Genomic DNA, 12,892 nt, shown 5'->3' with positions numbered 1-12,892 from the left:
CTGTGTAAAGACTTTTTAAAATTAGTTGCTGAAGGGATAGGCTTCTTTCTGTGGAATGACAGAGAAACTGATTCAAATTGGCTTCAGAAGAAAGCAAATTCACTGGTTACCATAAATGAATAGTCTAGAGGGAACAGCTGCATTCAGGTCCAAGTGATGTCATCAGACCTTGGCTTCTCTCCAGTTCTCAGCAATGCTTTTAACCATGTGGATCCAACCACAGACACGATCTCTATATAATGATTACCAAAAGGCTGCCCTAGCTCCAGCCCTTACATCTTCTCAGTTTTGAATTCCATGGGCAAGAATGAGAATCTTTTTCCTAAAGTTCCCTCGAAGGCCTCACTGTTTCTCATTTTCTCTGATTGGGTCACAGACGTGTTCCTGAGCCAATTATTGTGGCATAGGAGATTGCTGTGCTCTGATTGGCTGAGTTTGAGTCACATGCCCATTCCTGCAACCAGAGACAGAGTCAACACCATCTCTGAGAGACTGGGAGAAAGGTGTGGTCTACAAAGGGTGATCATAATACCATACTATTTTAGAAGAGAGGTGACTTGATGCTGGGTGACAGAAACTTTAGATGTCTACCACAGCAGACAACATGTACAGGTGATTTTAATTTACATTAAAATCTGGATGGGTGCCTTTTCTTGGAAAATGGGAACATCTGGCAATTCCTGGCTCTATTCTTGCATAGGACTAATCTGCTAGGACTGAGGACAGGCTGGCCTCTTTAGATACAGCCTATGTTCTCCCTGACCACTGCACTGTTCACATCTCTCTGGCTTCTGGAAGCACTTGAGTTTTCAGCCTGGCATAATTTGATTCTGTAAATAAATTTGTTTGTCCCACCAGAATGGAAGTGCCAAAGTACAGGCGTCAAATAGCTCTCCCTGTGCTTCCACAAACCCCTGAGGACAAATGCCTTTTGATAATTTCATTCCTTGCTCATTTTAAACTCCTTCTTTAAAAAATATTTAATGCATAGTGATTTTTAGATTCTGTATCTGATAATTTCAGTGTCTGAAGTCCTTAGTGGGGAGGGTGTCTCTAGTATTTGTTGTTTCTGCTTGCTCTGGTTCATACTGACTTGCTTCTTAGATGTTTGGTAATTTGATTGTGGTTTCATTTTTGATTGATATTAATCTGTGGGACTCCTGAGGGGTCTGATGCCTGCTGTGCTTTCCTCTGTTTGTTTCAGCTGGATGCCAAGGGTGCTAATAACTTGTGACCACTCACATATATTTACTTCCTCAGCGTGGAGTTTTCCCACTGAATATGTGGAGTATAAATTTGAACCCCAAACCCATGTGGTTATAAATCCTCAGGGTGACAATCGTTATTATTATTATTGTGGCCATTATTAATTTTTACCTCCAGAACCACACTGAAAAGAGTCAGGTTTTCTCAGAGGCTCCCTTTTTGGCAGTCCAGAGAAAACATTTTAAAATCCCTCCCTTTGCCAAGATCTATAGCAGCTTTGAGGGTGTTGGCCTAGGATGAGCATTTTAGACTGGTCTAGCTCACTTTGCAAAGGCTTAACCTCCCATTTCCTGTACCTGTTATGTCCCCAAATTGGTAAAGGTGTTTATCGTCCGGTCGCCCTGGCTTCCTCATTTGCTTACACTTTGGTTGTAACTCACTCTGCCTGTATTGTATGTTATGTATGTTCTTTTGGGATTGCTTACATTAAAAATTATTTTTTATTATGGAATTTTTGAAACATACCCAAGAATAGAGGGAAAAAATGCAATCAACTGCATGGGCACATTGTCCAGCTTCAACATTTTTCCAATCTTCTTTTTTCTTCCTTTTTGATGTTTTTATGGATTAATTTAAAGCAAATTATGTCATTTTACTCATAAGTAATTCCTAACTGAACAGAGGACTTTTTTTCCCTTGTGGACAAAAAAGAGGCCACATACTGAATCTGCATGGTGGGCCTTACAAACTCAGAGACTGAAAGCAACCACAGAGGATGGTCTGAACATAAAAATTCCTACCTAAAGGAATGGTGGGTAGTCTTGTCCTAGGCCTGTAGCTTCCTTGACAAAGGTCAATATTTACCATAAGTGAGCCTGTCTATTGTCTCTTTGCATCTAAGATAATGTACCTTTGAAATGCCAGAGTAAGATTCTTTTTCCAGGCCCCTCAGGACACAACCTCCCACTAGAACACGAGACCACAGAATCCCTCATTATTGTCTTGTCCCCCACATACCATCTCTATGTGCTGTCGATATTACTAACTCTCCTGTACCCTTCAATGTAACAGCCGTATGTGTCCCTCCATTTTATTTTTGTCCAATCCCAGAGATTTCTCCCGCTTTGTTTTCTCCCGCCCCCTTAATCTACCACCAATGGATGTCATGGAATCCTCCTTACATCTCCTCCTTTGATTCTAATGTATAAAATAAGCTGCAAAACTGCCATTCTCCGGAGCATTTTTCTCAATCTGTTGAGATTTTGCTTCCCAACAATTGTCATCAGTTTGACTCAAATGCAATCATGAAAATTCTCTATGAATTTGGACATTTCTTACGTCGACTCCCTTTTCATTATCTTCCCTGCCCCCAACATTATCACACCTAACAACACTTACAATTTCTGAATGTCATCTGATACCCAGTCCGTGTGCACAGTTCCTTGATTTTCTCAAAGATATCTTTTAACTCTTGGTTGGTTAGAATCAGGATCCAGACAATATATACGTATTACATTCATATCTTGTATCTCTAAAATCTCATTTATTCTATAACAGCAACCACCGCCCCCCCCCACACCTTTCTTTTCAGCCATTTGTTGGTTGAAACCAGGCAATATTTAATTATAACCATCTGTGTTATGTTGCATTGGCAGGCTCTTTAGGGGGACATCTCTTTGTCTCAGTTTTCCTTCTCTGAACAAGGAAGCTGGACGCGATGAACTCTAGAACCATTCCCACTGAAAACTCCACTTTTTTGTAGCATTTTCTCAGATAGTTTACTCATTTGATTCTCCCAGTTTTGTGACCCAATGCAGTTATCAATATCTTTTTTCCCCCTTCTTCCACCTCCCCTTTACCCCGCTCCGGTTCAAGCTATTGTTTCTCAGGCTAGTCGTGTAGGACACAGCTCCAGGGAGAGCTATTGCTCACGATCTTAGCTGTAGAGGGCGCAGCTCACTGGCCCATGTAAGAATCGAACCAGTGACCTCGGTGTTAGGAGCAGTGCCCTCCAACCACCTGAGCCACCGGGCCCTTCCCAGGTATCAATATCTTCATTTTACAAACAGAGAAATTGCCAGGAGGTGATACTATTTTTTCTACTTCTCCATACTGAATTCTACCACCCCCCCCCCCACCAGTAGACTTAAAACTGTGGTATTCAATCAGGAACATTTTGCCCCCCAGAAGACTTGTTTAACATTTATTTTTAAATTAGAGTTAACATACAATGTTATATTAGTTTCAGGTGTACAAGATATTTTTTTGACATTTACACAACTTAGGAAGTGATCACGCCCAGGGGACTTTTAACAATGTCTGGAGACATTTTTGATTGTCATACCTGAGAGGGGCTATTGGCATCCAGTTATTAGAGGCCAGAGATAAAAATCATATTCTTTTCAATGCAATGAAAGGGTGTATAAAAATGTATACATCCGAGAATTCAACTCTACATCAGGAGGATGATGGGATAGTCTGTTTTTAACATACCCACAGAACTTAGCCATTTGATATTCTTCTTCTACTGCTTGCCCTTCAGTTTTATTTCTGGCTCCTATTTTGCCCCTTGAGACCTTTCTATTATTGACCTAAGGGAAGATTAATGGACAATTTTTACTGCTTTCAAGTCAATGGAAAAACTTTAGGGCTTTTTTTCTTTAACTTGAGCGGTGAACATCAAAATGAAATTTTATCCCAAATAACAGATTTTTTTTGGTCCCAATTTCTCCTTGCCATTTTATTGACCAAATGGATATTTTCAAAAAACTTAGCATTACCTTTTAAAGTCAGTGAAATTATTGCGTCCTGCTGCTCACAACTTCTGTAAGGTGTATATTCTCATACACTTTTCTCTGCTGCATTTGTGGTGATTTAAAAGAACCCCGTTGGTGCTACGTAATATGAATTTACCATTGGCAACTGCTGGAACTGTGTGTCCTTTCTCTGTTCCAAAAGTCAATTTGTGGACTAGTGCTTTGAATCTGATTTAAAACTAATTTGTCAGAAACAAAAAAAATGCAGCTATTTCTTTTCTTTTCTTTTTGGTTCACCTTTGAAAGAGGCAGGAATTAGATAAGGCAGATGCATTTATTCACCTGTTCATATCAAGTATTCAAGTAGTTTTTCTTATAAATACAGATATTCACAGCTTGTCATATTGTATCCAAAAAGTAAAAGAAAAACCTTGCTATTATATTATTATATTACTTTTCTCTCGTTTGCGTTTTGTGCAAGTAGATGCTAATGATTTTTCTGGACTGGACACAACTGCCAAGAATGCATTCTGAAGTAAGGCATCTTGAGGATAAATACAAAGAATATTTTCTTGGGTTTAAAGTCCCCATATACCGCCTAAATTTCGTATACTACTGAGCCCAGCTTGTATCTCTGAGGGGTATGCTGTATTATTTGGCATTGTTTTCTCCTGAGAAGAAAGGCTTATAGCCCAGAAAAGGTCATGCTGTCATTTTTCCTCCCCAAAGTATATTCCAGTTGTTTTATTTTGTCATATACCCTTCATTAGTTCCAAGTATGCTTTTAAATAATATAAAATTTCTCAAAATCTATTTGAGTTTGTAAGTACTACTGACCATTATCTTTCCCATATCCTTTATATTTCAGTTAATAAATTCCACGTTTTAATGCACAGTTGGGACTGGGGATGGAGGAAAAAAAAGAAAGGGAAGAGACATCTGTTTTTATCATGCCATGGAGAATTAGATTTATGGTTCTGGATTGGAGAAGGATAGGAAAGCAGTCTTTGTAAAAATGACAGTTAAAACAAAAAGCAAGATAATACCACACTTAGGCTAATCTCCAAGGATGACTGTTTCCTGCTTCCTCTTCTTTTTTCTTTTTATTTTTTCTGGCTTCTTTTTGATGGAGCTGACACTGGGTGGCCAGGCTCTGTGGCCGGAGTCCCCATTGCCCAAGAGAATGGATCTTCCTTCATCTAGGGCAGGGTTTCTCAACTTTGGCACTATTGACATTTGGGGCAAGATAATTCTTAGTTGTGGGGACTGTGTCGAGCATTGTAGGACGTTTGGCAGCATCCTTGCCCTACGAGATGCCAGTAGCAGCCCCTCTCCCATCACTGTCAAATACCCCCCAGGCAGCAAAATCAATCCTTGTGGGGAACCACTGATGGAAGGTGAAATGGCCTGTTGACCCGGATGTTTAAGCATCACTGGGAGCTGAGAGTGTTTTGTCACATGTGGCATCTGAGGGTTGGTTGGTTTGTATCAGCCACGCCATCCATCTGACTGCCTTCCTTGAATGTGCAGAGTTCTGGGGTCTGCTTTTCCCCTAGGGTGTTGGTGTTAATAAGACACACGTGGTGGGCAGCCTTGTTGGCCCGGAGCAAAGTCTTGTCGCAAGGGCCACGTTACAGAGACTTCTGGTGTATGTGTACCAATTCTGGATAAATTGGCATCCATATATTGTGAGCTCCTTCAGTGTCTTTCCCTCTCTCTCTTGATCAGCTTGCTCTCTTGACCACTGCTTTCCATCGATTATTGGAGAATCTGAGATCGATGTGCTGTGGCTCACTGCCACATACCATCCCAGCTTCATGTACTCTCATTTCTTAGGCCAGCTGCATTGCTACAATGAGACAAGGGAATGGTTCTCTCCTTTCAGCTCTCTCTGTGAAAGCTGCTTCGGAATGATCTGCAGGTGACTCACAAACCTCCATCCACACAGGTGGCAAGAACTTTGGAAAGCATCCACTCGTCGGTCCTGAGGCTGTCAGGAGGGGGTGCAGGCTTCGCGTTATAGGCACAAGCTTCCCCATCGGGGAATGGACACAGCAAGGTCTGCAGTGGGTCTGAGAGCTGGAGGCCCTTGGTGCTGGTGCCTGGCTCATCCTGGACCCTAACGGACAACTTTGTCAATGAGCTGCGGGACTTTGGACAAGTCTCTTGTCTGCTCTGGACCCATTTCTGCCCTATAGAATTATTGAGTTTGGCTCAATCAGCACTCCCTGGAGTGTGTTCCGTGAGAGATAACCATGGAAGGTGCTTTGTGGGGAAAAAATGTTCTGTGACCAAATTGGCTTGGGAAATACCATGTCCTGGAGATTCACAATAATTACATGGGATAGAGAGTTCCTGAAATTCTCTGCACCCAGACATCCATGTGACCCACTCCCCACTTTTCTCTAACGTTACTTCCCCAGAGACTTTTCCTGATCACCCAAACAGGCGATACCTCTCCCATCCTGTTCTTTACCCTGTCTCATTTTTCTTCACAGCACTTCCCGGTTTTTTTGACATTATATCATATATTTATTTATTTGTTCGTCATCTGTCCCCCTCTACCCAGAATGCAGCCTCTGTGTCAGCAGGAACTTCAGACATTTGTTTGCAGCTTCTCCCTAACACAGGCTACATAGTAGGTGCTCAATAAAAATCTGTTGCATGAATAGACTTTGTTTAACTTGGGGATTCCCAAATGGATCTACCCTGGGACTTTTCCACTTCCACCCATTAAAATCCAGGAAAACATGCTCAGGGACTCACCAGGAAAGAAAGTCTCTAAAATCCTGATAGCTGCAGTTCCCAAGATTCATTTTCTTTGTCCCAGCCACTCAGTTCTGAATATACGGACAATGCAGCGTTAGACTGAAAATCAAATGAAACAGACTGTCTACAGTTACCTGTAGCGCGTGCTGCTCCAGGCTGACCCCAGTGCTGCCATTTTCCCGGAGCTGGCTTTCTGTGAAGACTCCTCACAAACTACTCGTGGCACCAGGTGAATTGTCCCAGAACATCTTTTCAGAAATGCCACGCTTGGAGAAGTGCTAGGTCTTCAGGTTTTCCATCACATCGCAGTCCAGTCAAGCTACCATGTAGCCCTTTCTTTCTCTGTGACAGGAACAGCTTTTCCGGTGTTTTCCTCAGGGTACCCACCTTAAAATCGGTAACCTCCATTTTTCTGGTGAAGAGATCAAGGCTCACAGGAATCAAATGATTTGCCCAGTATCTTACTTCTAGAAAGTGGCTGTGCCAGGATTAAACGACATCCTCCCTGCTACAAAGCCCATGTCTTAGCTTCTGTGCTTGCAGACTGAACAGGGGCGGTCCTTTCCTAATTCTGCACTTGAACACTCAGCACGGTTTGTCCTGCGAGCTAAATGGTCCTTGTTAGGGACTTTACGGCCACAAATGAGCCCAGTAGTCCTCAGAGAGGCGCTTTATGCACTTTATAGCCTGCAGGTCAATTGATCTATCCATTTCCAGTGACACAGCTGAGTCCCATTTTCAGTTTGCCGCACACTTGCAGATTTATTTTGGCTTTGCCATCTCACGCTTGTCCATCCAGAACCGAGCCATCTCAGGACATTTAACATCAAGTAACAGAAACCCACTCCAACTTGTCTGGAAGATGGGACTCTATTGAAAGCAGCCTGAGGAATTCTATAGGGGGTGTGGCCAGGCTAAGGAGGACCTAGACCAGGAGATGCAAAGCAGCTGACCCTTCCATCTCTTTCTGTGTAGGGCTGTTTCCTCCACGACCCTCTGTTTCATTGGTCTCTTCTTGCAGACCAGCTTTCTCTGTGCACGTGGCTCCCCTGTGGCTTTCAAGTTTATTGTACCCAGTTCAATAGCCAGTCCAAAATGACCATGGTCCCTGTTGCCCTAAGGCCATGGGACCCACTTTAGGAAAGAACCCAAGCAGGAACCCTTCCCGTGGAGAGCAGGGCTTTAGCTTCACTGCTGTATCCCCAGAAACTAGAACAGTGCCTGACACTAGTCACAGTCATGCTCTAACACAACCCTTTGCCTCAATTATCTGCTTGTCACTCTCCTTCATCAAAACTATAATCAGTCTGAGAAAAGTGAAAGTCAAAATCAAGAGTAGGTAGGGTACCCACTATGGGCCCGGCACCGCTGACAATGCAAAGGCAGTGCCCGCCTTCAAGGACTTCAACTAAATTTAGGGTCAGAGCTATAAAGGGGAATTTGTTGGGAGGACACAGCATCTCTTATGGAACCCAAGGGCAGAAGTACAGCCGGGCTTCCCAAGGGACAAGGACCAAGGACTAGAATGTCATCATGAAATGGCCACTTCTGAGATCTCATTGCTCACGTCTGCCTCTTTCAGCAGTTGGCTTCATTCTGTCTCTGCAGAGCAGCAACCCCTGCTTCAGTCACCTGTGGCCCATCCTGAGGGTCCCCAAATGGTCCCCTAATCCCTGAGACCACATCCAATTCCTGGGAGAGAAGGTCCTAGCCCAGCTTGGCATCTGATTGGTTCTTCTGGGTCAGGTGGACACTTACCTCAGGTCCAATCAGCTGTGATCTGAGAGGGTGGAGGTCACATGACACCAACATGGCTGTTGAGATTCCTCCTTTGAGCGGGATGGGAGTGGTAGGTGGGAATTTACTCTTTCATAGCCCGGGAGCCAGTTAGGGCTAAAAACAGGTGGGTGGCTTCTGGAATTTTCTCCTTCCTCTGTGTCCTCTTATATTTACTTTAGGAACAAAAGCATGATGGAGAGGAAAGGGCTGGAGTAATTCTTCTGGTTTTTACCCTTTTAGCTTTTTTTTTTTTTTTTTTTTTGGTCAACAGAGAGCCCTGATAGGTCTGTAACAGTGAACAAACAGGAAGAGTGTTTCTTGGGGAACTTTGAGGTGAAGGTGGCCCCTTGCTTTGACAGGTGGTTTTAACTTACTCATGCAAATAACTTCCTTGTCTCTTTAGACGCAATTCAGGACTCCAGCTTATAGCTAATGTTGCCGGCTAGCATTCTCTCTGCCTTCATTTTAGACAGAGGTGAACTCATGCTCTATATTTTACATGCTAAATATCCATGATATAGTCTCTTAGTAATATCATTTTCTATTTGGTCATTTCCACACGTATAAAACAAGTAGGGTCCTCAGGGCTATTTCCATAGTACGCCCGCCTATCTGAAGAGTCAGGGAGTGTTCAGGTGGAGGGGGGCTGGTCTCTATTGACTTGAACACTAAGCCACATGTTGGCTTCCTATGGCCTCTGTACCAAAGGCCCGCCAACTTGGTGGGTGGCCTAAAACAACAGAAACATATTTTCTCACAGCTCTGGAGCTCAGAAAGCCAAAATCAGGGTCAGCTGGGCCAAAATCAAAGTTTTTCAGCAGGGCTGATCCGTTTTGGGTGCTCTAGGGAAGAACCCATCCTTGCCTCTTCCAGCTCTGGTGGCGGCTGGTGTTCCTGGGCTTGTGGCCGCATCACTCCAATCTCTGCCTCGCTGGTCAAATTGCCTCCCACTTTTCTACGTGTGTAATCTCTCCACCCCCACCCCCACCCCCATCTCTCACTTATAAGTACACTTGTGGATGACCTGTAGGGCCCACCTGGATACTCCAGGATAACCTCATCTCAAAATCCTGAACTGAATCACATCTGCAAAAATGTACCATATAAAGTAACTCTCAGGTTCCAGGGATTAAGGCCTGATATCTTTGGGGTCCACCATTCAGCCCACTACAAGCCTCAAACCTTTCTCACCTAAGGAAGGTCTAGGCTGGGCAGTATCCACCAGAGGCCGGACTGACAGCCCTTTTAAAAAGCCATTTCTCAGCTCACTGGGAACATTGCTATTTCCCTTTTCTTTTTCTTCCCATCAGGGTGAAGCATAAAGGGTAAAGAATGAGTCCAGCCCAGAGATACACGGAGAGCCATAGGCTGGCTCCGTAATGGGCTGGGATCAGACCAGCCTCAGGGTGTCCTATGCCAGCGGGCAGATTCAGGCAGCTCTCTTTTTTTATAGATGGATTTGCATAAGGAAAGTGAAAGGTTGAACTTGAGGCCCTGCTGGGAATCCCAAGATGAGGAAGTGATTCACTTCCTAACTGCTGTCACTTGCCTCCCACTGGGAGCTTTTAGGAAACATTCAGAGCCTGAGACTTTACTCTTCCAACCAAGCTCTTAGCCATGGCGACTCTTTAACAGGTCCACTCCAGGCTCGCCAATAGCAGGAAGGCACGTTTGGACTCAGGTCTACCTTCCCAGACTCCCAACTCCATGGTAAGACGCTGACCCAGACATCCCCATTCGTCTGTCTGAAATCCCCTGGGCATTTCTCGTTAGTTGAACTGCTTTCCTGGGCTCCACAGGTAGTCACTTTGCCCTCTCCATGAGGACATGCTCCCCACTCCCACCCCTCCATGGTCACACAACCTGTCAGGTCTGGGGCAAATGACAGGTGGCGCAGAGCTCTCTCAAGAGAGAGATGTAGGAAGAATGTTTAGACAGGTAGAGAGCTGCTGGGTAAGCCACGGAACTTTCTGTTGGGCCTGTGGGTTGATGGGAACAGCCTCAGGTGTTGGGAAACACGAATCCTCATTCAATACCTGAAAAAGCTCTTTACACGGAGTTGCATGGCAGAGTGTTTAAGAACTCAGGCCCTGGAGCCAGACAGCCTGGCTTCAAATCCCAGCTCTGCCACTTATTAGTGGTGGGACATGGGGCACTTTAACCTGAACCTCCACGAGCTGACCTACAAAATGGGTACAGTGGAAATGGAATAACATACGTGAAGTGCTTAGCACAGCACCTGGCATGTATTAAGTGTTTGGTACCTATGAGTCATTATTATTGATATTTCTCCATAAGCAAGTCAGTATTGGAGGAGCTGCTCAAGTAACTCAGCACCCAAATGTACTACATATAAAATATTTTATTATAAAAAGCTCAGTTGCACGGCAGTTTAGAAGGAACAGAACATCTCATACAGCTTTCCTTTCTGGCTGTTAACACAGCAGAGACTAGTGAAGAGGACTGGTTAAGACTATGAGCTTACGCATCATTGGGCCTTGGGCCCTCAAAGAACCAATGGCATCAGGGGCTCTGAGACCCTCCCGCCCCCCGGGTCTCACCCCCACGTAACCATCTAGCCTTTTGTTTTGCTTACTTCACAAAAATGGCTCCCTGTCCTTTCTACAAAACCGAGTTGTATTTCCTACCCACCGCGCAGGACTCCAGTGAAGAAAGCAAAGGCATAACTTGTTTTCTTTTTGAAACAAGACAGTCCTAGGGGAAGCAAATCAAAACAACGATCTAAACCAGTTGCTAGGTATCCTTCCCTAGTCGGAAAGAGGTGTGTCGTCGCCAACGATTCAGTTGAGGAAAGAGGACGGGGAAGATGTCTCCACGGCCACCCCCAGCTGGGGTCCACAGCTTCATGAGACCCGAGGTTTCCGCGGCGGGCCATGTGAGGTTCTGCAGCTGTGCGTCACCCTCGAATCACAGGACTCCCCCCGCACCCCCATCCAAGTTGCTAAGTACACATCTGGCCCCTCGTTTCTCAACTGTGGCTGGAGTGGTTTCATTGGGGTCTGTTGGTACGGAGGAGGGTGAGTGACAAGAGGGAACATGGCAGAGAGGGCCCGTCAGTCAGGTGGCCGGGTATCGGGGGCCTTCTCCTGGACTTCGTCGTACTGTGGTGGGGGAGTTAAAGGCTCGATGGAGGGAGGAGGGACGTTTTTGTCTGGGAGGTTGATCCTAAAGTCTTTGAGGTGAAGTTTTTCGGATTTAATCCTTCGAACTTTCAGCGGCTTCATGTGTTTGGCTAACTTGGAGTTCTGCCTGTCGGGTGGATTTCCCGGGCTGCCCTCCACGTCGGCCCTGGTTGTCGTAGGGCTCGTCTCGTCCAGCCCCGTCAAGGACTCATAGGAGGGGAGAGAGATGCTCATCCTTGGGCTGTGGTCTGGTCCCCTGGCTTCTGAGAAGTTTGTGTTCATCACTTCCTCGTAACTGGGGACGTAGTACCTCGAGGAGGCCTCCTCCTCTTCCTCCTGGCTGCAAGACAACACGCATAGACACGGAGTATTAGCAGGCGCTCGGGTCATTGGAAATCACAAGAAGATGGACTCTAAATCCTGTGTTGGCACTGGGTTCACATCTACCAGCCTTGGAAACAAGAAATGGGTCCAAGAAGTAATAAAAGCTAACACTTCAACTGTTTGCTAGGAGCCACTGTTCTGAGTACTTTAACATGTATGAACTAATTTCATCTTCCTAATAACTATTATTGTACCCATTTTATGGATGGGAAAACTGACACATCGAGGTTAACTGACTCGGTCAGACCTTTAGGAAGCAGGAGGACAGGAAGCCACATTCTCAATTATTATACCCTATTATCTGGGAGTTAAGTTCCCCTTGCCTTTAAGCCACACTTAACATGCTAAGTGGGCTATTCTGATGCCTGGCTGGTCCTTTGGCCAAAGGCAACATAAACATGCATGAAATAGCTGCCGATCTAAAGCCAAATGGTTGTTCACAGGTAGAGAAGGAATATCTGAATATAAAATGTATATATATTTCAAATTATCCTGTGGTTTTTATCTTCCAGGTTTACCGTAAGACTCAAAGGACAGGTCAGGTACTCAGCCTTACTCTCATTTAACTGTTGAAAGAGAAAACGAAAGAGTCAGGGTGTTTTTTACACATTTATAGGTAGTAATAGCCATTTTCCAAGACCCTACACTTGAACCTGTAGATGACAATGGCCAATATCAGAAACCTCGCCGATTGTCCAGGCTTTCTTCTTATCTCCTTTAGGAGTGAACTTGTGTGAGTTCATGACTAAGGTGGGGAAGACGGGTGACTGATTTTTCCTTCTTCATTCTTTTCTCTATTTCCCAAGTTTTCTAGAATATGCATGATTATCTTTTGTTATCATAAAATCAGTTTAA

At 44.6% G+C, this 12,892-nt stretch overlaps 1 protein-coding gene across 4 annotated transcripts in view; it reads right to left on the bottom strand.

The window, feature by feature from the left end:
• Positions 1-10,854: 10,854 nt before the first annotated feature.
• The window catches only part of TMEM51 (transmembrane protein 51), a 53,243-nt gene continuing 51,205 nt past the window's right edge, over positions 10,855-12,892 (bottom strand). For all 4 annotated transcript variants that reach the window (XM_033115683.1, XM_033115682.1, XM_033115681.1 and 1 more), the window contains one exon: positions 10,855-11,993. In XM_033115683.1, coding sequence (XP_032971574.1) covers positions 11,585-11,993 — 409 coding nt within the window. In that variant the 3' untranslated portion in view covers positions 10,855-11,584. The remainder of the gene's footprint in view (positions 11,994-12,892) is intronic.

This window comes from Rhinolophus ferrumequinum, chromosome 9, assembly GCF_004115265.2.
Source record: "Rhinolophus ferrumequinum isolate MPI-CBG mRhiFer1 chromosome 9, mRhiFer1_v1.p, whole genome shotgun sequence".
NCBI lineage: Eukaryota > Metazoa > Chordata > Mammalia > Chiroptera > Rhinolophidae > Rhinolophus > Rhinolophus ferrumequinum.
This window is presented reverse-complemented; position numbering and strand designations above follow the sequence as displayed.